This window comes from Urocampus carinirostris, chromosome 2 (assembly GCF_059441175.1).
Source record: "Urocampus carinirostris isolate Australia breed hairy pipefish chromosome 2, RoL_Ucar_1.0, whole genome shotgun sequence".
Taxonomy (NCBI): domain Eukaryota; kingdom Metazoa; phylum Chordata; class Actinopteri; order Syngnathiformes; family Syngnathidae; genus Urocampus; species Urocampus carinirostris.
This window is the reverse complement of record NC_142350.1, coordinates 6749934-6776867: the sequence shown is the minus strand read 5'-3', so window position 1 is coordinate 6776867 and position 26934 is coordinate 6749934. Positions and strand designations below refer to the sequence as shown.

Below are 26934 nucleotides of genomic sequence, written 5' to 3'. Positions count from 1 at the left end.
TACTGATTTCAGCTCATTCTTATTTCTTCTAAAAAATATTTCATATACCTGCATTAATTATGTTTATAGTCTATAGATTGTTAACATCAATTTAATGTTTTCAAAAATATATTTTCAATCTGGTGAAGATTAGGCGTTGTCATGAAAAATAAACACTAGATGTCAGCATTGTAAAGCAAAAAGGGATTTTCAAAATAAAATCATTTAATCCAGTTGATCGATGTACGCTGGGATGGATGGTGCCTGGATCCATTTACCACTAGGGTCATAGGGGTACCGTTTACTGTGGTGTGTCTTAGGCAAGTACAGCCTGGTGGCGCCCATCTCACTGCAGGCCAACAACTGTGAAAACATTTCGTGAAGACATGTTTTTCTTGTATATTTGTGTACAATATATTAACATATTTTGATAAAACTCTGCAGGATGGCGGAGCAGTGGTTAGCGCTTGTGCGGCACAGTTCTGAGGTCATGAGATCGAACCTCCTGTGTGGAGTTTGCATGTTCTCCCGGTGCTTGCGTGGGTTTCCTCTGGGCACTCCGGTTTCCTCCCACATTCCAAAAACATGCACGTCAGGTTAATTGGCCGGTCCAAATTGTCCCCAGGTGTGAATGAGCGAGCGAATTGTCTGTCCCTGTGTGCCCTGCGACTGGCTGGCAACCAGTTCAGAGTGTCCCCTGCCCACTGCCCGGGGAAAGCTGGGATGGGCTCCAGTACCCCCGCGACCCTACTGAGGATAAGCAGTGCAGATAATGGATGGATGATAAAATTTTGCATAGCAGGAAATCTAAAGAAATCAAATAGGGAGACTTCTTGCTCATTTAAATTATTTTCCTATTTTGATTGATTGACACTTTATTTAGGCACAGCACGCAAAATCAACAATAATTTACCAACAGATATAACAAAATATTTGAGCACAAAAACAAAGATAAACAACATAATTTTACCAACGAAAGAACATAAAAAAATAGAATATTGTTCCAATGGTATAACATTTTGCTCACGTTAATTATTTTGCTATTTTTTCAAAATAAACCTGAAAAAAAAATAGAATGGAATAAAAAAAAAAAAATCTGTTTACATAATATTTTTTTTTTATGTATTTTAAAAAAAGTCCCACTGCCAGATAATGATTGCTCAGTTTAGGTCTTTATTTTTCTTACTGTAACGAAAAATAACGATTTAGTAAAACTTAAAAACTGTATGAGTTGAATCCCCACAATGCCTTTCTCTTTTTTATCACTCAGTTCAGAGTTGTGTGTCCTACGCAGACTTTGTAAAAGGTGCAATCGTGAACTTTTTGTCCTGTTTTTTCATTCTGTTCCCAAGGGTGATGCTAAAGGGAGAAGCAAAATCATGTTAACCATGGAAACATTGCGTGCAATTATACAAAAATACGAAGAAGAGGCCTTATGTACATTCAAGTAATCAGACTTTCACACATTTTTTCAAACACGATTTATTGATTTCGATCTTTTTCATTTTCTTAAATTAACTGCAGTATAGAGAACATCACATTTGCAGCCACACATATCAAATATATTTACAAGTTTACACACATTATTTACATATCCACAGAGTCATTTACACAAGCTTTGTGTATTATCTGTATTGATTGACGTCCAAATAGGGGATTAAAGCTCAGAGAGTATAGGGCCGGGGCTTAATGGTGAACTGAAAAATGATTTTAACTATGGATACATACAAAATTGCGTCATGGACAACATTCCCTACACATTCTGCAAGGATTTTTATGTTTTCCATGAGTAAAAAAATGTCGAAAAACTTCACGCGGGTACCCCAAACGGGAACATGTGGTTGATGTATGTATAACATAGGACGTTGTATATGTACATGCTTCCATATCCGCGGATATGAATCTGGATCATACAAGACACGACATTTATATACAGAATGGCAATTATGTGCATCCTCTTTTCAACGGGCTAGAAAAATAAAAACAAACAAAACATAGTTCCGTCATTCAGTGCCATCGACTATTATACACGTCAAACGGCAGCGAATGAGTCAAATAGATCTGAAATACTGCAAAGCGCGTCCGTCGTCCCAAAGAAAACACTAATAAATATTTAAATAAATCACATATTCAGGTCCTAGCTGTCAATGCCGTTTAGCGTTCAGTCGAGAAGAAAAAAAACCTGTTCCCCGCTAGCAATTTTTTGTAGTGGTTTAGAGAAGAAAAAGGGGAAAAAAGCCCTTAAAAAGGTGTAAATGTAGGTTTTCTTTTCTTTTTTTTTTTGCTACCGAGCTGAGCTAAGGCACGGACGCTATTTGTTCAAGTTTCCTGTTGCAAGCGCAATGCTCGATGTCACTGGACTACATTAAAAGGGAAAACAAGAAAGAAACAGTCAGAAGCAAGCTTTTTTTTCGTGCTCTAGGGAAAAAACGAGGAAAAAGGAGACCATAGCAATTTTTTTATGATCTATAGAAACTAAAAAAAGTGAAGGATAAAGAAAACAAAGATTAAAAAAAACATAAGAAAATGACGAACGAGTTTTTGTGCTCTAGAGAAACAAACAGAAAATCCCCCAAATTGACAGAAGCTTTTTATGGTCTCTGAAAAAAAAAACAAGGAATAAAAAAGAAACACGTATTTTTGTGCGCTTCAAAACACAAGGAAAAAACTGATATGAGCAAACTTTTTGTGCTCTACAAAAATAAATGAGGGGGGGATATCAAGGGGAAAAAGACAGAAGCCATTTATGCTCTAGATAAAAAACACAAAAGCAAGCTTTATATTCACAAAAAAGGGAAAAAAATCTTTATGCTGTAGAATAAAAAAAGAAAAAAATATTACAATTCAGAAAGTTTTGTTAAAAGACACCTGACTGAGCAAACAAGTGTGACAGTATCATTTTGTGTTGGCACGTTCGATAAGAAATTAGCAGCGTTGCCTGGACAAGGCAGTGTCTCAGGTGGGAGGGGCCAAAGTCACTTGGCCCCGCCCAGTGCAAAATGCCAGGTGCTTGTCTGGATTGGTCACAGATTAGAAAGGGGAAAAAACTGCACTAGATCATGTTGGAAAGCTCTGTGGAGTCCGTTTCGGAATCGGTCTCGTACCTGCCAGGAGAAAAAAAAAAAATCAACACGTTCAGCCATTGATGGTTATACTGGACTGTCTCAGAAAATTAGAATATTGTGATAAAGTTCTTTATTTTCTGTAATGCAATTAAAAAAACAAAAATGTCATACATTCTGGATTCATTACACATCAACTGAACTATTTCAAGCCTTTTATTATTTGAATATTGCTGATTTTGGCTTACAGCTGAAAAAAACTCAAAAATCCTATCTCAAAATATTAGAATACTTCCTCAGACCAAGTAAAAAAAATAATTTTATAACAGCAAAACTAAATCAAACATTTGAAAATGTCCATTGATGCACTCAGTACTTGGTTGGGAATCCTTTTGCACGGATTACTGCATCAATCCGGCGTGGCATGGAGGCAATCAGCCTGTGGCATTGCTGAGGTGTTATTGATGCCCAGGATGCTTTGATAGCGGCCTTCAGCTCATTTGCATTTGTAGGTCTGGTGTCTTTCATCTTCTTCTTAACTATACCCCACAAATTCTCGATGGGGTTCAGGTCAGGGGAATTAGCAGGCCAATCAAGGACAGTGATGCCATGGTCAGTGCACCAGTTACTGGTGGTTTTGGCACTGTGGGCAGGTGCCAGATCATGCTGGAAAATGAAATCCTCATCTCCATAGAGCTTTTCAGCAGATGGAAGCATGTAGTGCTCTAAAATCTCTTGGTACACAGTTGCATTTACTCTGGACTTGATGAAACACAGTGGACCAACACCAGCAGCTGACATGGCTCCCCAAACCATTGCTGACTGTGGGAACTTCACACTGGATTTCAAGCAACTTGGATTTTGCTCTTCTCCAGCCTTTCTCCAGACTCTGGCGCCTTGACTTCCAAATGAAATGCAAAACTTGCTTTCGTCTGAAAAGAGGACTTTGGACCACTCTGCAACTGTCCAGTGCTTCTTCTCCATAGCCCAAGTCAGACGCTTCTTCCGTTGTCTTGAGTTCAGAAGTGGCTTGACCATGGGAATACGGCTATTGTAGCCCATTTCCCGGACACGTCTGTGAACTGTGGCTTTTTATACCTGGACTCCAGCTTCAGCCCACTGTCTTTGAAGCTCCCTCAAATTCTGGAAGCGGCTCTTCTTCACAATTTTGTTAAGGCTGCGGTCATCTCTCTTGGTTGTGCAGCGTTTCCGGCCACATTTTTGCCTTCCAACAGACTTTTTGTGGATATGCTTTGAAACTGCACTCTGTGAACAGCCTGCTCTTTGAGAAATTTTGTGTCTTACCCTCCTGATGGAGGGTATCAATGATGGCCCTCTGGACAGCAGTCAGATCAGCAGTGATTTAGTTTACTGAACCAAGCTGAGTGTTTTTAAGGCTCAGGAAACCCTCGCAAGTTTTTTTGAGTTAATTAGATGATTCAGGTGATTAGTTGAATAGCCTACTTGAATACTTTTTCATTATATTCTAATATTTTGAGATAGGATTTTTGAGTTTTCTTAAGCTGTAAGCCAAATTCGGCAATATTAAAATACTAAAAGGCTTGAAATAGTTCAGTTGATGTGTAATGAATCCAGAATGTATGACATTTTTGTTTTTTTAATTGCATTACAGAAAATAAAGAACTTTATCACAATATTCTAATTTTCTGAGACAGTCCAGTATATACAGTCGTATGTTATCTGCGATTTTTCTAGGCTTGGCAATCAGTGCCTCATTTAGAACTGTGCCTGTAGCTTTTATTTCCTCACTATGTTTCTTACAGTGGAAACTGACGGCTGAAATCTCTTAATTAGCTTTTTCCATCCTTCCCTACACTTTTGCTATCAGGTCATTTGAGAGTTATTCTAAGACTCCCCTAGTGACATCTTCATTCAACAGTCCATTATCCCCAGTCGACTATTGCTGAAAACAAAGGCGGGCAGAGTGCTTTTTGGTACAGGCAAATGAAGCATGCCATTTCGTCCCCACCCTAAAGTTAACCGGATCGTTTTGGCCGCAATTCATTATCCCCAGTCATCGATGGCTAAGACCAGGGCCGGGAGATAACATTTGTCCCTTGTAAACTGCTCTTTTTTCCCATTCTTTCAGGTTAAAATGAAAAGCACCTGTGCAGCCGCAATCCATTGTCCCCTGTAATCTTGGGGGCCGACGGCATAGCAGATTTTTCTTAACGTTTCAGGCTGCTGAAGCATGCAATTGTGGCCCCTCTAAAATGAACTGGACCGTTTTAGCCGCAATCCAATATCCCCAGTCGACAATTGATGCTAAGGCCGACGGAAGTCATGTTAAGAATTGGAGAGCTACTTTGCAGATTTTCGCATGTTCTGGGGGGGTTGTGGTCGCCATTAAACACGACGAACAATCTTGAAAAAGTTAAGGAGTGGCCAAACGTTTCCCTCGTTTTCACCTTTGCTCCTGGAGCAGCTTTCGGTTGCCCTGCCTGCGGTTCTCATCGATGGGGTACGTGTACAAGATGATGAGGCCGATGAAAATGAGGAAAATGGGGGCCGCCGAGACCAAAATCTTCAGGGTCATGTCCACCTCGGCTGGCTGCGAGCAACCTCGGGAGATGTAGCCGGCAAAACTAGAATCAGGAACAAAAAGTTGAGACAGAGTCTTGTGATACGAAAATAAAGTACAAAGGAAATAAAATCTGCTTTTATGTGAGATTTGGATTTACTTCTTTCGTCTTGTGAGGAAAAAAACTTAAGTCCATAGAAACAATAGGAGGGAATTTCTCCACTCTCAACTATTTCACCTTATTAAGTTAATCATTTGATGAATATCCTAAATAAAAACGGTTGGAAAATTAATTCAAAATAAATTCTAGTTTTGGTACTAATTAAGCAGATAATGGGTAAGAAAATGAGCAGCATTTCTTTTTGAAAGTAAAAATCAAAAACATTCAATAATCGATACTTATTGATTTTGTTTAGATGTTTAACTTAATTCCAGTCATTTTATTTTACAATGCGATTTTATCCAACTTAACCAAATTTTGATTATCATAAAAAATCTGACATCAATAATCGTAAAGAATAAATAAAATAAAGCATAAGTTATCAAACCCCAATTTAAATCAATCAAGAAGAAATATCAGTTTAGGATTTAGATAAGGATAAATTATAGTCTATTTATTAGTATGGTGTATAATGCTCAGAAAATAATAGTTTTAATTATAAAAAAAATTAGCAAATTTATTTCATTTATTTTAAATCCATTTTGATAAATTATTAAAAAAAACCTCTCCTCTCTGTTTTCCATTCTATTGAAAGTTGGTTGCAACCGTGGTTACCGTAATATTTATTTAGTATTTATGAGGAGTAATTCATTCTTAAAATTCCCTACGGATAAGCAATGGGACATCTATAGCCGTCAACAGCGTTCAATGCTCTTCTCAAGAAACATTTTCTTACTCTAAACTGAGCGTGGAGATGCCCAGCGAGACTCCGGAGGCGAACTTTGTGAAGAAGACGTAGAAGGAGTAGAAGAGCGCCTCGTGGCCGGTAGCGCCGGGGTTTTGAACCTGGAAGTCGTCCACTACGTCAGGCAGCATCGACCTTTCGAGGGGGGGGGGGGGGGAGAAACGTGTTTAACCTAGAGTCTGACCTTCAGCTACCGAGATGTTTTCGTCACTTTCTTACCAAGGGAGCAGGAAGGCGGCCGCCACGCTGACCCCAGCAGCGAAGGAGACCATGTAGGTGACGATCAGGTTGCTCTTCACGAGCACCACCAGGATCATGAAGGGGACCACAGACTAAAGACACAAAAAAAAAAACCTTTGGACACCCCTCTAAGCTTTTCCTGTCATGTTTTCTGGAACAGGGATGTCAAACTTACAGGGTCCGTACAACCTTTTCATGGCCGAATTTAAGCCCTTTCAAGGCCAATTTTTACATTTTTACATTAACTTCGAAGGAGGAAATCCAACGCTGATCAAAATAAAGGTTTTTTTTAGATGACTAAAATAAAGCTGCTATTTTGCTGCTGGCACAGACTTTGTGCTATTTTGAGCTGTTCTAATATTTTTGCGTCAATGGGCTGCTATAAACCAACATGAATTCTGCTATTCTGTTTCAACAATGCACGCGCAACTTCAATACACATTTGTTTACAAACAACGAAAGTGCTCTATAGGTGTTGGGTAATAACAGAGTTTAATACAGAAGACAAAAAAAGAAAGTACTGTATGTATAAAAAGCAAAAAATTTAGACCAATTTGGACTCATTCTAACGATATAGTGCATTCAATCTGTCCAGCTGATGTTTTGCGTTTTGTTTCACTTATTTCTATATTTTTGCGTGTTTTACAAAGAACTTGTGTAGAAATTGGTTGAAATACAACTGTAAATATATTTGTAATTTTTTATTTTGCATTTTATCATTATTTATAGCACCGAAGAGTTATTATTTTTAACTTTTATCATTTTGCATTTTCAGGGATTTGGTGTTTAAATCTGTTCAGTGTGTAAAAAGCTAAAATTGTTTTGTATTTTACATTTTTTCTTGTAGATTTGTAAATATTTGAGTTTATATTTCATATGTTTTGCAGGGATCCCCTGCGAAACATACAAAATAATTGGTTACTAGATAATTTGGTGCATAATGTTTTGTTATTATTGATAAAATATCATTTAAACAATAAAAAATAAATCTTAGGAGCCGTTTGCGGAAAAAAAGAGCTCTTCTCAGTGAGCAAAGCCAAAAGAGCCGTTTTTCTAAATAGAGCCGTTCTTTTGGGTGTGACCAGTAGAAGGCAGACAAGCCACCAGGGCAGGTGTGTTAGCATTTTTTTCACGCTTTTTTCTTCTTTTAATTTAATTCATTTAATGCTTGATTTATAGATTAAGACTGCCAAGAAACATGCCAAGGGCAATTTCAAGCATTTTCAAGCACTTCACCCAAAATTCAAGCAATTTCTTGATCTTAAAAACACAACAATAAAATTCAAGCATTTTCAAGGATTTTAAAGCACCCATAAAAACCCTAAACCCTAGGCTCTCAGGCCAAATCCACACTTTCTATTCTCAGGCAAAAAAACAAATTTCAACTCGAAATTTTTAACTGTTTTTTAGTATTCAGCCTACATTAATAATAATAACCCACCCTACAAATTATAATCACAGAGGAGAAGGATCTTTTCTAAACACAACAGACACATTTACATACCTGCCTAAACTACTGCTTTACACGTTAGATTACCGCTATTGCCCTCTTAAAAACGTACACCGCTTTCTTAAAAGAATCTAGTCAGGCTGCTTTAGTTTCAAGCGAGAAAAAGTCTGTGTGTGTAAATAAAGCTCTCCATTCTACAATTTGATTAAAAAAAAAAACAATCATGTCAGATTTTCTCAGTAAAATCAGTTTAAAACCCTAACTTACAGCTAAAATCTAAGCACCTAACCCTAGCCCTACACCTAACCCTAACTGTTTCAAACCATAACCCTAGCTCTAAACCCGATTGGAACCCTACATTCAGTTTAGAATACCTAATATGGAGCTCAAACTCTAATTCATAACCCTAAACCTGTACCTAACTCTAGCTGTAACATAAGCCCCAACCCTATTTCAGACCCTAAATTCAGTTAAATACCCTACCAAATTATTAGTCTAAACCTCTAGCCCAAATTCTTTTTTATAACCATAAAGTAAGTTTAAAACCCTTACTTGAACACCTAACCTAAGAAACATAGCAACAATTTCAAGCATTTAAAAGCGCTTCATCTAAAACTCAAGCACAATTCAAACCTTGAAAATCCAACATTACATTTCAAGCATTTTCACAGATTTCAGGCTCCCGTACAAAAAAACCCTTATTTTTTTTTCACTCAGATATTCATTCCGTTCCCAGTCCGCCAGCAGTATATTTGATTGTTCTGGAGCCTTACCAAGGTGCCAACGTAGACTGCGGTCTTCTTGCCGAACTTGGTGAGGAACCACTGCCAGAAGGGGATGGTGAGCGTGGCCGACAGCTATGGAGGAGACACTTGTGTTATGCAAGTTCAAAACAATTCACGGCATACGAGCATGCGTGATGTTACGCAATACAGACACCACAATGGCCGCATTCACCGGGATCTTCAGTGTTCCCCTTTTTCAAATTTCCTTCAGGGATTAGTGCTGTGTTTGTAGAAGAAATGAACCCCCCCCCTCCTGCGGGCTGCCTTTTCTATACATGATTACAGTAGATCCCCCGCCCCCTCCCCACACTGACCCCACCTTATGTTTGGACATTACATTGTGGAGTAAGTTTTTCTTGCCTCTCTTTGTAGCATTTTACCCGCTATACCACACCAACTATAAATTATTTTGCACGACCAAAAATGGAAAATCCAAACTTAGTTGGGTTTCTTAGATGCTTGCCTGCTACTTGTCAACATCATATAAAATGCTGCCCTACTGTTGGTTTGCATTACGTCATGTAAATTCAGATATACTAGTGGCTGAACTACCTCCCACAATGCCTTTCTTCAGTTCAGAAACTTGTGTGCTTATTAAACAATTTTCAAGTAAGTGCACTATAAAACAATATCATTTGTTCTGTATTCATTCACTAGAGTTCCCAAGGCTGGCAGTAATGCTGAAGAGTGGAGCACAAAACATAATTACCGTATTTTCCGCACTATAGAGGCGCACCTAAAAGCCTTTATTTTTTTTAAAAGCTGACCATGCGCCTTCTAATACAGTGCACCTTATATATGGATCAATATTTAGTCGCAAAGTCTTGCAACTAAACCAAGCAGCCGCCGACTAAATTTTCCCCCGAAGGCGAAGTCGTCCGCGGTGTATCCTGGGATTTATATACCGGCGTTTCATTTCCTAACCAATGTGTCAATTGTCATTTGAATCAGTCACTATTGGCTAAAGTTATTCGGAGGTAAAGGGGGCGGATCCTTTTTATCATTTACAGGCTCGCATAGGCTAAAGGGGCGAAAAAAAGCCTGAAATTGGCCGAAAAAGATGAGTGTGAATCACACGTTGGTTGGGTTGCACTACGGCATAGAGAAAACATTTTTTAATATTCTGTATTTGTAAATATTTTACTCTCCTGGATTAACTACACTCACGGTTGTAAGAAGACCATGGTTACGTATCATTAATGAACGTGAAGGCTGCAAGAGAACTTAGGTGAGCTATGCGGATTTATATTTTCCCGGTATCTTGTTTTAGAACGTTCTTGATGTTTCTGTGATGAGTCTATTTTTAAACTAAATTCAATTCAAAGTGTTTGTCATATGCACAGTAAAGAACCCCGTTTCCCTGCACAATAAAATTCTTACTTTGCTGTCCATACAGTTGACAGCAAAAAAATTAAATGGAAACTAAGAAATGTTTGTTTGGTGACATCGTACGGACACCGCATCTGCACGTGTCTACGACACGTATTTGCTTCTTTGCAAGCTTTGGGAATGTTAAGGGGGTAATCAGTTTGACTGAACTATCTGACTGTTTTGTCGACGTTCCCATTGTAGCGCCTTATAATCCGGTGCGCCGTATGTATGTAAAATATAGAACCAAAAACTTTCTTGGGGGTGCGCCCTATAACCCGGTGCGCCTTATAGTGCGGAAAGTACGGTACCCTTGAAACAATGCGCGCAATCGCTCCGACCAATAGACAATTTGGACTATTAATAGAAATAAGAAAATTAAAGCACAGAAATCTTGTAATGACGATCTTTGAAAGGGAAGTCTAAATTTGAACCCACCTTCTCCCCTCTTTCTGCAATCACCCCATAACTCCACTGTACCGGCTCAAAGAAAAATGTCATTTTTTCCTTACTATATTTATTTATAATGTTGACTAACTATTTGAATGCATATTACTATTTAGGTATTTTAATAGTTTTATAATGTTTTACCTTTTGTTTTTAAAATCTGTTTCATTTTAATCTGCTGTCATGTCTCCTGCCCCCTCTGCATCCACCCGCTACTCCAATTTACCTAGCACAAGTGACGACACAACTAAATGAATAAATAAATAAATAAAATCGAATTTTTCCTTTACATATATATATATATATATATATATATATATATTTATTTATGATTTCATTAAATCATATGCACATATTACACGTAAGTAGTTCTTATCATTGTTATTTAAATATTTTTAGTCATATTAAAAAAAAAAAATCAAGTTCCATTTTTAATCCAGAGTCACCCCCTCTTCTGCATCCACCCACAACTCCACTCTACCAGCTCAATGTCACGTCAAAACTAAAGTACATACAATTTCATTTTTCCTTTACATGTGTATTTATTTATAATGTTATTTAATACTGTGAATTTATATTACACACTTGTAGTAATAACTATATAACATTTTATTATTTTCAGGTTTTTATTCAGGGTACCAGATACCATAAGTTTCTCTCTCCCACCATACGGCAATTTCGCTTTGCGTTCCCCACCACCATGTTGTATGCCAGGGGGTCTACTGTATTCCATAAAGTCATCAGTCTGAATAAATTCCCTGTCGTCTCCGTAATCCTGACCATGAAGTAAAGGATCAAGTTCGGTAATCTGCTCAAACTTGCTAACCTAGAGCTTCATTAAAAGACGTTTTAGGTGGGTAGGGGGCGTTTCCTTTGTCAATCTGTGAGAAAACCACGACATTTTCAAGCCCAGTTCTCACGTTATGCCAGTGCACGGTGAGAACACTGAGGCGCTTGATGGGAATAGAGACTGGCTTTGTGACTGGGCACAATTTATGCGAAAGACCTTTTTGAGTGTACGGGGGTGGTGTTGGGGGTGGGGGGTTGTGCTGACAGGGGCGAATGTTCTGGCAACAGCCCACCTGAAACATCACCTGCTATGCGTGTTGTGGACTCACCATGATCACCAGCAGAATATTCTGGAAGTCGTTGCGGAAGCCCAGAGTGTAGCTGCAGAACAGGGCGAAGTTGCCTTCCAGGAGCTGAACAATTAAAAAAAATATTGACAAATAAGATTAATTGTGAGATCTCAGAATTCAAACAAGCAGAAAAATAATCAAAATAAGCCCCATAAATCTATGTCGAATCATGTATTCTAGAATTTATTTTAAATCAACGTCTTCTATCATGGAGGGCAACAAATCTCGTAGAATATTATTCTTATTATTATAATATTAGTTTTAGTTCAGATACTTATGAAGAGAAGATTAATTTCACAGCTTCAAAAAAGTTGTTTGACCTTTAACTTGAAAGATCTCACATTGGGTGCTATCGACGACTATGGACGTCAAACCTAACTCTGCCTCATTCATTGCCATAGATGGCCATAAACATCAAACATTCATTTTCCATCCCATCTTAACTGTAATTGTTGAGATCGGGAGTGATCTAAAGGGCCAAACGACAGTGAATCTGTCCAGTGATGTATGCATACCATAAACGCCAAGGAGGTGAAGAGGAAGACCATAACCAGCTTGGCATAAGGGCCGTGTCCCATCACCAGCTTAATGCCCTGAAAGAACGACAGAGGCTCCGACTTGGTGCGGCTGGTATCTGAAAAGGGAATGGGAAATAAGGCACTTAACTGGTTAAAAGCTTCCAAGCTGAGCTTAATACGCTTTGCGGTAGAAACATTTGGAGTGTTGGAATTCCAGTGAAAAATATTTTGCAATTTTTGGTGACAATATTTTGTCTCATTTCAAAGTATGCGGTTACCTTTTTGCTCCCTGACACCGAAGAACAAAACCACAGCGCACAAGACGTAGATACAGCAGATGACGCCGGACGCGATCATGTAAGCGGCTCTCTAGGGACAACGATATCGGAAGTCAGCAATAAAAACACAAAACAAACCTAGATTCACAAAAGCTGATTGGTCAGATACCGTGTGTTCCAGGGAAATGATGTGCTCGGTTCCGTTGAGGCCCCAGGAGGAGTTTCCCACACCGGCCAGGATTTCCCCCGGTCCTGGGACGCAGGGAGCGTTGGCCATGCCCACGATCTGGCCCTGGACGGCGGTGCCCAGCACTGTGCCAAGGACCTCCACAGTCATCCCTGTTTGGAGAGGAAAGAAAAAATTCCGACGATTTCTTCTTTCCGCTTCATTTTTGCTTAAACAATGCTACTCACTGTAAGCTGTTGCAGAGTCTCGTTCCTTCTGTTCGGAGCTGATGAACATGGTGAGGGCAGAATAGGGCACGTGAAAGCACTGGAGTAGACAAAACGTTCAGTTCTAAATTACTATATTTCAAATAAAGTGAAAGTTTGTAATAATGCACAATGAGAGGTTGTTGTAGCTAAGAATGGATGAGTGCCTAGAGAGGAAAACATTGGGGAAAAAAGCAGGGACTCAGCTACCATCACTTTGGGTGCTTGGCTGTGAGCCTATTAGGTGCTAAAAACACCAACAGGACAAGCCGTCTTTGCAAAATCCCCATCCAGGCTTCCGTAGTAGCAAGATGGCGACCAAACATGTGATCTTCGTCAACTTGTTTCATACAAAGGACACATTTCTAAACCTAAATTAATGTTTATGTTTTTTGATTATTATCTGAATCTAGTGTTTTATTTCAATGAGTAAAATCATTTGACACCACTTGGGTTCACTGTACTACACAATGACCCTTTATTTAAATGATATTCAAGATTGTGTCATGTGGAGTTAAACATATGGCACAAATTAAGACTTCATTCAAGACTGAGCTTAAACAAACCAAAAAAATAAATATTTGAAAATGTCTTTGATAAATATCGCAATGAAGATGTTAAAATGTAAATGGGATTATCGATGCAACGATTGACTAGAACTATTATACTGTACTTCCATAATTATGAACTTTCTTGCAAAAAATACATATATATTTTTATGTAAAAAAATATACTAAAAAATAAATACTGTATCCGTACAATCAAGTCAAAAGTCAAGTCAAGTCATGTTTATTTGTATAGCCCTTAATCACAAAGAGTCTCAAAGGGCTGCACAGATTAAAGACTATTGCAAACTATTATTACAGACTATTAACCTACATGAGGGCAAATGATACACATATTATCAACATAAAGTATCCTGTCTTTTTGTTTCATTTTAAAGAGAAAGCATGTAGCAATCTCTTAATTTCAATATAATTCATCAATTTTAAAAAAAAGATTTTTGCACTGCTTACCCTAGATAAGGTCGCGGGGCACATTATACAGGTTTGTGTAAAATATACTGATAAATCTCTATACTAATCTTTGCATTTTTAATATATTTTTAAAGGACAGTCCGTGGCAATTTCGGAATTGTGACAAATGATTTCATGTCAAGGCTCCAGAGTGTCTCATACTCACAGTCTGAAGGCTCTGGAAGAGGCAGTAGAAGAAAAGGTACCAGATGACTTTGCCATCCTCAAAGGGTGGCACGTACCAAATCAGGAAGTAGGACATCACAGCCACAGGGGTGGAGATGGCGATCCTGAAGGAATCAAAATTTGTTTATGAATAACCTATATTTCATCTTGACAATATATGTGTATTATTTGATATTGCAACATCCATTGCAGCCTGGTCATCCTCTGGAAGGGGGATTACCTCATGTACGGTCCCTTCTCCAGGTCAATTTTCCTCATATTGAGGTTGAGTTTTTCCTTGCCCTCATGTAGGTTTTAAAACGGGGGATGGTTTGATAATAGTCTGTTTTGCAGTAATCTGTGGTCTGTGCAGCCCTTTGATACTCCTCGTGATTAAGGGCGTCACAAATAAACATGACTTGACTTTAAGTTTGAAAACGGATGAACACGTGAGAATCTGAGTTATTACGCAACAGCCATGTGTCATCAAGCGCTAATGAGATGCACGTCAGCGTACGCATACTCAACAATTTAACAGGATCGACATACTTTCTCTCAACCTCATTATGAATCATCTTGGGCAACTTCCGCAGCATATTAATGCCCGGAGGCGAAAATTCAGGCTACAGGAGAATCCCAGGTTACCGCGTATTCACTATACAATGTTTTCACGTTACGGTGTCTGTTTCATTCCCTTGTAATGGCATTTTTTCCAAACTATACAACATCAAAAAAAAATCCTTTCGCGTGCTAAGAACTTACAAAATTCAAACTTTGCAGTGTTCATGCGTATGACGGGTTACGTCTCTCAGACGTCCGTCTGCCATAGGTAAAGGTTATACAAGATCCTGGCTTTCCATTTGTTGGCATCACAGCCTCATGAAATCGCTAATCTGCTAATGGCTGTAGTACCTCCCACTGTTCTTTTTTCCTCTCTCTTCATTCAGTTTAGAATCTCATGCTACAATCTTTACATTATTTAGCTATAGCTCCCAAGAATTGCCCCGATGCTAAAGGGAGAAGCAAGAAAAAGCTGGTCAAGAATTACAAAGAAGGCACATGCATCGTTACCCTCGCCGTACTAACCGATGATCTAGACAATTATAAAGAAAAAGGAGGGAATGAAAGCAAGGAATTCTTCTACGGAAGTTTTAAAAACAGTTGCATCCACCCATTAACTCCATTGTACTAGCTTAAATCATGCAATGTAATATTAATACATTTATTGTACAATTTAACCAGTGAATTCTGTAAAAAAAAACATGTACATTGGTTTTTTTTGTTTGTATATTTTTAGCTTCTTTTGTTAACACTGTACATTTTTTAAACAAATAAAAGTATTGTATACCGTACCTCTAAACATGTATACCACTGCCTACTCTAAAGGGGACTATTTAGCCTAAAAAGTGGCCAATACGGTCCTCGAGGGTCGCATGTCCTGCATGTTTTTGGATTTTCCAATCATCTGGATCATTGTTTAGCTCTCACCCAGCTTGCTAACAAGCTAAAAATTCACTTATCTCTTAAGTTGGAGAAAAGAAAACTCCAAAACATGTGGCTCTTGAGGACCGGGTTGGCCACCATTTGCTAAACTTTAGCAAATCAGAACACAATGCATGACGAAAATCCGTGAACCGTGAATGTTAAACCGCATTATAGTGGGAGAGTACTGTTTATATATTTGTTATTTAATCACCTACATGTATAGTAGACACAAGTAGTATTTACTAGAGGTTGACTGATGATGGGCACCGATATTTGGGAATTTGACAGATATCGGTATCAGCATTCTTATTGATTCGACAGGCCAATTATTTAGGCTCAGATACAACAGAGTCTTTCTCTCCCTCTCTCTAGCCTTTTGTCACGCACGCTACCCAACCCGCGCTTTCTGATTGGATAAGCGACTGGAGGCAGAACAACTGACTTTAGTGCCGGGTAAATACAAGCCGCTCTGCTAACTCCTGGGTCTTGACATGCCTGTGAGTCTCTATCACTGGTAAAAATTGAGATTTCAAAAAGTCCATGGTAGAAAAGGGTATGTGTGTGTGTTCTAAAGAGACGACGTAAAAAGTGAAGTCAACTTGTTTAAGGGAAGCAGGTTCAGGTGGAGACTGATATATTAGCTCTTTTCATAACATTAGAATGAAAAGTTAGTTCGGCAATTTGGCTCTAAAACATAGGTGCCCACACTTTTCAATTCACGAGCTTGGTTGTAATTTCAATGTTTCAAGTCACGTTGGTTGTATTGACATTTTAATCTATTTATTGTAAAAAATATAAAATAAAAAAAAATAAAAAATCAGGGAGCTATTTAAGTTTTGATGTATTTTATAAGAGTTCCTGCTAAGCCTATTTTTTTGCCTGCACTGTGAGTTTTTTTGTTTTAATGTAAGATTAGTACACTAGTTCTATTAATATTCGAATTGATTTACTGTAAAAAGTTTCAGAGCACTATTAAAGTTTTATTTGAATGTATAACAAATGTTTTGGGGTTTTTTTTGCATCGTTAAGTTTTTTTTTGTTTTTTTTTGTTTTTTGTTTTTAACATTTACAGCAAACGAATATCGGCTCCAAATATTGGTTATCGGCCTCCTCCTATTACTAGAAATCAGTTTTGGAAAGGAAAAACCCATGTCAGTCAATCATTAGTACTTACTATATTCAATTTTGTTATTTTAATAAGTTGGTGGGGGTCAGGAACACATGAGTTCCTTAGCATGGTAGATATCATAAGTATTCCCCGCCATACGACAATTTCACTTTACAACCCCCACCTCCTGCTGACTCCGCCATTAGTGTGTGTGTGTGCTAATAGGCAAGTGTGAAGCAAATTGTAAAGCTCTTTGGAATGTCTTCAGTGACTGGTTAAATAAACCACTACAGAAATGCAGTCCATTTATCTCAGAACAGATAAACGCCGCATTGCGGGGTTCTATTGTATATTGTGCAAGCTAATCAAGAACCTGTGAGCAGCATTTTTTTGTGTCACTTTCCGCAAGTGCAACATTCGACAATTGCGTACGACTTGCCCCTCCTCTTAACCGCCAAATTCTAACCAGGATATCCTCAACAAGTCCCGGAAATGTTGCGTGTTGCTTCCAGTCGAGCGAGTCACATTTAGAAACAATTCAGCGAGCAAATATTGTCTCACCTGTTGAACAATCACGACAGCTCGTCTGTTTCAATTTATATTTAATAAGGGTCAAGGGGCGTTTCCATCGCATTGAGCAACCATTCTCCCGTGCGGGAATCTGATTAAATGTAGTCTCAGAGCGCGTGTCATCAAATGGATGGCCAATTGAATCAGATGACCAGCATGTGCCGAGATTAAATGATGCTTTTTGGATATTTATATGTACTGTATTATAATATAATTATTATATTGTTTTATATATTGCATAGATATTGTTCCATTGTTTGTTATTAGTGTTATTGCTTTAATTATTAATTTATTTTTTTATCATTCTTTAGGGTTTTTTTTAAGAAAAGTTTAAATTAATCTCTTTCTACCTGTATTAACTTTTTTTTCCACAGTATAGATATTATTATTATCATTATTATAACTGTTGTTGTTATTATTATTATTTAAATGTCTATTTTATTTGTATATTAGTACTTATGTATTATTATCTATTTATTTTGAATCTGGTCAGCACCCAACTTGGATGTCAGCAAATTTTACCTGGTAACGAGAAAATGTTGCCGATTTTAAGGATACATTTTCTTATTTCAATATTTATTTTCTAATGAAATATTCAAATGTATACTGGTCTAATTTGGCTTACAACTTTTACTTTAGTTTTTTCTAAGGTGGGTCAAAAATAATTCTTAAAAATGAGCTAAATGATCTATGATCTATGCTAAAATAGTAAATTTTGCTTATTTTTAAAAATATTTTTATCGAGATATAAAATAAAAGATCTTAAATTTAGAAACAATTTAAAAGGTAAGATAATTTAGTCTATTTTAAGGAAGATGCTATTGGGGAATAAAGATATCTTAATTTGAGACAATTTTCAGGATAAGTCAATTTTGCTTATTATAAAAGGTGATTTTATTAGAGACATAGGATAAAATATTTAAAAGTTAGAAATATTTCCCCAGATAAGATAAGGAAGATTTCATTTAGAGAATAGAGATAACAGATTTTAAAATGAAAACCCGTTTGCTGGATATATTTTTGCTTATTTTAAGGATTATTAGAGGAAAAATAACCATATTTTCATGTCTTATTTGGTTTGTTTGGGCGGGATTTTATTTTAGTATGGAAAAATATTGAATACTAAATAAAAACTGGATAACTTAATACTATGAACCATTTGCTAGATAAGATAATTTGGTTATTTTTAGGAAGATTTGATTAGGAAAATGAGATGGAAGACCTCATAATTAGAAACCATTTGCTAGGTAAGATAGTTTGCTAATTAGAGAAGATTTTACTCGACAGAGTAAAATATTTTCAAAATTAGTGAACGTTTCCTACCCAAGATAATTCTGTTAATTAAAAAAAAGATATGATGAGAGAATATGTCAAATATCTTAGATATAGAAAAATGACACTTGATTAAAGGTTTTCTGCATTTCCATGAAGATTTTTTACAGTGTAGTGTACAGTGGAGTAAGAACCTAAAATACTGATGACGGGAAAAAAATCTGTTCGCAATGAATCGTTTGTGCTATGAAAAGCAAATTATCTCAAATGTAATCAATTTGAATTAATTTGGTATTCATTCTCCAAATTTCAAGTTTCCGTATCTGGCAACGTTCCACCGTTCAAGTCTCTTGAACTCTAGTAACCCCTTCCATTTGTGACCGAGGAAGAGAGAGAAAAAGAAAAACATCCGAGGCCTCGTAGGGAGCCATCTGATTGGCTGAACGTGATGGTGTGTTGTGGGCTGGACCAATCAGACGCTGAGATCGCCGATCTACCCTTACCCCGCCCTCCTCAACAACGAGTGAGGAATATGGAATGCGTGCTCCGGCAGTAGAATGACGTGGCCCATTTCTCCACGCCTTGCTCTGCGTAGCAATGGGAATTCCGGCTCTTCTTAGGGAAGCGGCTTTTTCGGCTCGCCTCACTGAAAAGAACTGGATTTTCCGGCATTTTTTCTTTTCAGTTTTTTTGTTTTTTAATGATATACTACCAATAATAATGAAACGTGATGCACCAAAATTATTACTTTTGTAAATGTATTATGCTACTATATTATAGCCTTTTTTTCAATATACTGTACAGATAACTTTCACCTACTTTAAGCTTTCACATTGTTTATAGTACACTAAGCAAAACCCACAAAGATAATGCCACTCGTTAGAGCATCTTAGGAGAGAGAAAGAGAAAAGGAGAGAAAACAGAGAGAGAAAATGAGAAATGAGGAGAGTGAGAGAAAAAAACACATGAAAGAGTGAGAAGAAAGAGAGAGAGAGAGAGAGAGAGAGAGAGAGAGAGAGTGAGGAGAGAGAGAAAGAAACAGAGTGATAAGAAAAAATAAAGATGAAGGGTGAGACAAATACGTAGACAGAAAGTAAGAGAAAGAAAAAGTAAGAGAAAGTGAGAAAGAAAGCTAGACAAAGACAGGGAAAAGGAGAGGAAGGAGACAGAAATGAAGAAAGAGACAAAAAGGAAAGGAGAGAAAAAGAGAAAGAGAAAGCAAGAGAAAGAGAGAAAGGAAAAAAGCAAAAGGGAAAGAGAAAAAGTGAAAGAAAGAAAGAGAAATACATAGCGAAAGACAGAGAGAAAGAGAAAAAAAAAGGGGGGGGGTTAACAATGAGAGTGTTTCGAAGGGAGCTAGCATAGCTCTCGTTGTCCACTTCAAAGAGACGGCTCGTAAAACCGTTTTGTTCGTGAACGACCCACATCTGGTAGTGGGATTCTGAAATGTTATCAGTGACGCACTGTTTCTCCCCCAAAAAACTTGCGGTGTTCTATCATGAGGATTTTGAAGTATCATCATGCCTAATTTAATTATAACATGTCAGTTTATATTGACTCGTTTAAAAAGACAGATTTTGATCCGGAAGATATCAGATTCTCTCTTTTTTCAAATCAGTTCCAGTCACGCCCCTGTGAACTTCTTGAACTCACTTTCCCCTTTGCTAAAAAAGGACAGCCACCCTACACCCGACTTCACCATCAAGTAACCCTGTCATATAAAACGTCGGGATGTACCCGATGACAACTACGGACATTTTATGGGCGTGGGGGGTTATGTTGCAGAGGTGGATGATATAACTAAGCATTCTGTCAGGGCTGCTTCTGTGATAAAAGTGGCTCACTAGCAGGCGCTAAAGTCTAGAACCAGGAAAATCTGATTGCTGAATAGGTAAGGGGTTGACATTTTTTTCTGCAGTTTACGACAAAGTGGCAGAGAAGAGATTACGAAAGTGTGACCCGTTGCTAAACTCACTATGGATATGATTGACACCTGTGTGTGTCTTTGTGCGTGTAGGTTCAACTCTCGCTTGAGGAGAAAGCTTGATTTTTTTTCTTAATTTCAACAGAGATAGGTTTATACCTATAGGTCTTATGTATTACAAACCAGAGCTGCGTAATAAATACAGTATGATTTAACTATGGGAATCTGATGCTGATTTTGAAACAAACATTTCTAGTTAGAACAGTAAAACCCCGGGGATACAACTACTACACACTACAGTGTGGAATACAATGTTTTTCAGCCACCCTTTAAAAGTAATTTTCCCCACGATAGACAACAAATAATTTCCCATGTTCAAAAACTAACTATAACAAGTTACGTCTCTAAGATGCCTGTATGCAATTGGTCGACATTATGGCATCATGAAAATGCTGATTTGCTATTGGCTGAACTACCTGCCACAATGGCTTTCCTTCTTATTTCAATTCGTACCCTGCAACTTTGCAAGGCGGCGATACAATACTGTATTTTTATGAACTGAATTTATTCACAAAGGTCCCAAGCCTAGCTGTGATGCTAAAGGGAAAAGCAAAACACTATAACCGTGTAAACGAAGCTTGCGATTATTACACAAACCACTGTGTCCTCCCCCACTGCACCCATCTGATACTCCACTAAACCAACTCAAGCCACATCACACCTATGGTAAATACAATTTATTTTTTCTAAAAGATGTACATGTATTTTTAAAGTTACTTAAATATACTTACATTTATTATGTATAAGCAGTACTTTTGTTCTCATTTTTTTTATTTCAGGTACTGGGGGCTCAAAAGGCATTAACCAATTACCAAAAGGTTTCCATCCTGAACACAGGACCCCCAACCACAAAGTGTATTAATGTCGTAACCCAGGATCTACTGTATTTTTAATCAATAAATAAATGTGTTTTGGGTGGGGTTTCATGCAAAGAAATAATGAAAGTTTGACTGACTTGGAAATGATGAAAAGGAGATTTGATGGCCATATTAACTATCTCGTGATTATCCCGTATTCTAAGAGATAAGCAGAGCTGCATTAAATCGAAATATTTAATGGAAAACTCTTACCAAGGCATCATGCGTCCGAAACGTGTCCAGGGACTCCGAGAGACCAAGAAGCCCACCGTGGGGTCCGTCACGGCGTCCCATGCCCGGCCCACAAAGAGGATGATTGAGGCGTAGAATGGATCCAGCTATTGGAGGCAAATATATTGTCAATTGACTGATATGAAAAATGCGTTCCCCATTTTAGATCACTTTCTTCTTCTGTGATTCTTTCGAGTGAGACTAATAAAGCGCCTCCAACTGTACAAAGCAACCATGCTGGGCTGCACAATACACCCCTCCAGCAACAAGTAAAACTTAAACCACGGGTAGTGCAGACTATTCCACTCACATGACATTGACCTTGAGATTAATGTCAAGTCTTGTTAGATCCACATACTTCTTGAGTTTTCAGTCCTATGATTGTACATAATGGATAACTTTTTCCACTTTATTGACGGGTACACTTCCTCTTATCGCCAATGTTTACGAGAAGGATGAAATAAAACGCGTTGACCTTCAAGCCAGGTAATTTGGTGTGCAATTTTGCAAAGACAGACGTTAAACAATCTCTTTGCAAGCAATCTCCTCTGTCTGGGAAATGTTTTGAATGTAATTCAGTCGTGGTGAGCCGCAGGAATTCCTTAGATGGCTTGAAAATCATCAGAAATACGACACCAACCTACATTTAACCCTTTTTTTTCCCAAAAGCTTCTGTCATCTGTTTATTTAGAGCAACCGGAAGTTGACACTATATAGATGATATTGATGATTATATAGCATGTTCCCATACTGTTGAGACATGCAAGAAAGAACACAAAAATGAATATGATAAAAGACTAGACTGACTAAAAATACCACCTGCTTGAACGTTCAGACGCCCACAAAAAAAAATGCGACTTACTCTATCGAGTCTAAAACGGATTTAACCAACCTGTGCAATGTCCAGCAGATAGAGCTGCAAAAAGAAGCCCAAGGCACATCCTGTGATCTGGTAGGGCGCTCCGCCGACAGCATAGCAGAGCTTGTTGCAGATGGACAGTTTGTTCCTGTCCTCGTGCTGAGAAAAGAGAAATAATTGAGAATCAACCTCAAAAATGCAATTAATTGGGGATATTGATGGACTTCAAACAGCTAGAGTGTGAATAAAAGTTCTAAAAGTGTATACTGAATCGCCAAAAGAGGTTGTATCAGCTTAGAATGAAGCATGGTACATTGGAAGAAGACACACTATACGGAAGCCCGAAGGGTAAAATTCGGAAGCGCACTTCCATATTTTCTTGCATGAGCCAGGGTCAATTTTAGCCAGCGAAAGGATTTTAAAACTGTAAAATTTAAAAAAAACTATGTGAACCTTCATGAGAAACAGAAAAAACGGACGAGATGGCTACTCCCGAAGCCGCTGAAAGGAATGAATCACTGGAGGTGGTCAGAGCTGGTTTGGGCTGCTAACTTTCGCAGCTGGTGGGAGAACGATAAAGGCCAATAAAAGATTGCAAGAGCAAAGCAAAATTTATCAAATGTCGGGATCCTAAGTGCAGCCAAGTTGCAGAAACAATGGAGACAAGACCGGAATGATGGGACTGATCAACCATCATTTACAGGGCTCAGCTGTGTGTGGTAAAGGGCGTTAAGTGCTAAAAGCTAAATGCTACCTTTGTAGAATCCTCTTTCGCATTAGTTAGATGGCCACTAAACATACTAAACAATCTGAAGAAGCTGATATAACTACAAATGTCTAAATCTAAAAATCATGTTTATGAGATAGAAAAATATGTTTTAGCTTCCAATTTGAATCAAAAGTGTTTTATGTCAACAAATAAAGTACGTTAACAATACTAGGGGTTGCTGATAAATACACACTGGGGCTCTAAAAGCAGAATTCTGGAAAGCACCCATACACGTTCATTTTCCCTTCCTTTCTTGGCTTCATAAGATTAACAAGGGGACACTGAACGATTAGGACTGACAAGTATTTTTACACCATTGAGGCATGTGTCAGTATAAAAATCAATCTTTAGTTTTGGCTCGCTGGTCTGAAAACAGGGATCTTTGTGCCTTAAGCCCGTGGAATGAAAACACACTATGTTGTCACACGCCCGAGAAGCAGGGCATCTTGGCAAACGGGCTCACCAGCTCCAATCAAAAGTCTCTCTGACCCGCGCCAGGCACACACGCCCTCCGCACTGACCAATCAAATGTGGCCATTTTTTTCTTTTGAATGCCCAAATTTAAGCACTTTTCAAGGACTTTCAAAGCCATTTTTTCTATTGCTCCAGTACCGTTAAAGAAGAAGTATGGTGTGGATCATGTATTTAGCAGAGCCACAGATATATCTGCGATTTACATTTGCAATTTTTAATCTTCCGTGCGCATTTTTCGAGACATGATTTTTAGATCTTGATTAAATCGCGACTGCATTTGTGGTTGTGAACAAAACGTGTGTAAATATTTTTGACACAAATCTTACCCCATATAGGTGTTGTGTTAAATGACAGAAATATGTAGCATACATTTTCAATTTCAGAAAGTTCCTCCCCTTACAATTTACCACTGGGAAACGCTACTGTCATTTTTTGCATGGCCTCTAAAAATATTCTACAATTAATACGTAGTTCTTGCACTGATAAAATTTTCATAGTGCCCTGTTTAAATGTAGCATGTACATGTCTTCTTGGCTGCGACCTGTAGATAACGCTTCATGGGGCAATGCTGTACAAACTAATGTCAGCTGCCATTAATCACAATAGAAGAAATGCAATGGAAAATGAAGCCACCAGAGAGCATCGCCGGCGTCATTTTTATGCAGAATGGTTGTGAAACATGGCAACAATTTCCAGCATTTACAAGCACTTCACCCGAAATTCAGGCACTTCTTAATCTTAGAAAACACGACAGTAGCATTAAAGCTGGTCAAGGATTTCAAGCACCCGGACAAACGCTTTACTATGAACTTCAATATGTATCCTCCTATACTTATTATGCATAAGGAGGTAAATGATAGCGGTCTGTGTTTAACCACAACAACAAAGTTTTCTTTCAAGTCTTTTATGACATGCTTATCCTAGAGTTCAAAGTACAATAAGTTGTAATCAAAGAGAATAAAAGACAATTCTATTTTATTTGAGTAATAACTTGATGACCCTGCGAATTATGTTCCACTGAGAAATATTAAAGGGACAGTGTGTATGATTTGTCGTGCAACCGAAAACGAGCGCTAAAACAAACTATATAGCAAAATATACACACGCGTTTGGAAATGCATATATACAGGACTGTTTCAGAAAATTAGAATACAGCACCGGATTCATTACAAATAGCAAATCTTGCAAGCCTTTTATTATTTATAAAACTACTTATCAAGGCAAAACCTTCTGTCTCAAAATACTACAATATCATGAAAAAGTACACTAGTAGGTGATAGACCATAATCTGCAATATTAAAACAATAAAATATTGTGGCAACATTTAATTTGATTTGCAATTAATCCAGAATAGTTTTAATTGCATTAGATAATATAAAGAACTTTACTAAAATATTGTCAATTTCTGAAACAGTCCCGTGTTTATGATAGTTTACAAAATTCCGACTTTTAATCGACACTGAACGAAGTATCCATACACACTCCCGTGATTGGGATTAAAATATGTTAAATTTAACATAAAGAAAAGTTTTAGGTACTCGATTTTTTGCGATATCCCGTTCGAAATTAAACATTTACTTGAACGAGGGTATTTGAGGACATTTAAGAGAAGAAAGGGGATCTTTTATTGGGTTTTAGTTGCCGGGTGACTACAGTTACGACTGGCGTAAAACCGCAGACAATAAAAAAAAAAAAAAACTGAGTTTTTGATGTTATATTTATGATGATTACTGTGTTTTGTATGATTCATTGATTTTATATTCTTTCATTTTTTTAATCCTGTCACAAAAAGGGGGTTCAGTTAACCCAGTTTAGATTAGCAAGTGTAAGCTTCAATCTTATTTCATTTTATTACTATTATGTATGAAATGGGAAAATAAAGAATTTAACCGCGGAAATCCTTTTTTTTTTAAACGAAACAATGAATGAGACACTCCCTTTCGAAAATGACAATCGGAACGAACCGGCGAGCTCTGTTCATTCATTCATAGTTCTTTTTCCTTTCACAAATAGTAAGTAAAACGTTTTGGTTATACTTGAAAAAAAAATCATAATTTAAAAGGAAAAAAAGAAGAGAAAAACATACCTTTTTCGAAAGAGAAATGCCATCAGAGTTGCCAGGTTTGGTCAATAAACTGGCATTCGAGTATTGTTCTCCTCCTTCTCCCTTGGCCATATCAAAAATAGTTCTTAATCAGGTTATTGCAATATTATTATAATTTTTTTTTTAATTATTTAGAAAAATAAGAAGTAGTTGGATGCGGCTTAGAAAGAATCTGATAGCGAAGTGAAAGGATAAGGAGGACGTTGTCGCCTTTTTTTCGGAGCTCCCCGCCCATTTGTAACGTATCTTCGCCCCATACTCGATCACGCCCCTACGTGCTACGTCACCCCGGCGCAGGCACCCATGTGCCTGTCGAGAAATACATAGTCGGTGAGGCACCTTTTTTGTGAGTGCAGCGCTGCCCAGGTCTTGTGGCCAATGGCCGAACAACTAGGAAAGTTCCCGGACTTGCCAGCAGGAGAGGTCCCTGATGCACAGTACGTGCTTTACGGGGTGAGTCGGTCGAGGAGGCCTCGGAACGACTTTGCCAGGGACTGGCTCACTCTCGCCGCCATCAAAAGGACGCCATCTGGACCTCCAGAAACCTGCTGGTATGGAGGTGCAGGCAGATCCCCCCCAGGGCTGTGCTCCAAATGGCTGCAGATACCATACAATCTGCGAGCGGCGGGCCTAGGACGCAGCCATAAAGAAGACTCGTCTGCACCCACCCGGAGGGGGGAGCCGGAGCTACACTGTGGGAGTCCCGGCAGCAACGGCCTGGGTTGTGGAACCCAGAAGGGAGAGGACCCACGCAGAAGGGAAAGGACCCACACAGAGGACTGGAAGAATGATGCTTGGGAGGGTGGGATGGCAGAGCTATGCCCTTGCACAATAGTATTGCCTTTTACACGCTGGTTAACTACGTTTAAAAGAAAATAACTCTGAAATTGTTTAA

General features: G+C 38.1%; 1 protein-coding gene across 1 annotated transcript; it reads right to left on the bottom strand.

Moving 5' to 3' along the window:
• Positions 1-1443: 1443 nt before the first annotated feature.
• Positions 1444-26291, bottom strand: mfsd2ab (MFSD2 lysolipid transporter A, lysophospholipid b). Its single transcript, XM_088328599.1, has 14 exons — positions 26022-26291; positions 22726-22851; positions 21816-21940; positions 14328-14451; positions 13128-13206; positions 12883-13052; positions 12714-12804; positions 12433-12551; positions 11897-11980; positions 8952-9035; positions 6708-6820; positions 6480-6623; positions 5471-5647; positions 1444-3083 (listed from the first exon to the last, which is right to left on the bottom strand). Exons 1-14 carry the CDS (start codon positions 26109-26111, stop codon positions 3032-3034), a joined length of 1578 nt encoding a protein of 525 aa, XP_088184725.1. The 5' UTR covers positions 26112-26291; the 3' UTR covers positions 1444-3031.
• Between the last annotated feature and the right edge of the window lie 643 nt (positions 26292-26934).

Bases quoted from the DNA above. Each gene is read 5' to 3' on its own strand.
- mfsd2ab (XM_088328599.1), bottom strand. From the start codon at position 26,111: ATGGCCAAGGGAGAAGGAGGAGAACAATACTCGAATGCCAGTTTATTG. The intron at 9,036-11,896 runs GTGAGTCCACAA...TCTCCTCCATAG, and splicing joins ATATTCTGCTGGTGATCATG to CTGTCGGCCACGCTCACCAT. The intron at 5,648-6,479 runs GTAAGAAAATGT...TCCTGATTCTAG, and splicing joins ATCTCCACGCTCAGTTTAGA to TTTTGCCGGCTACATCTCCC.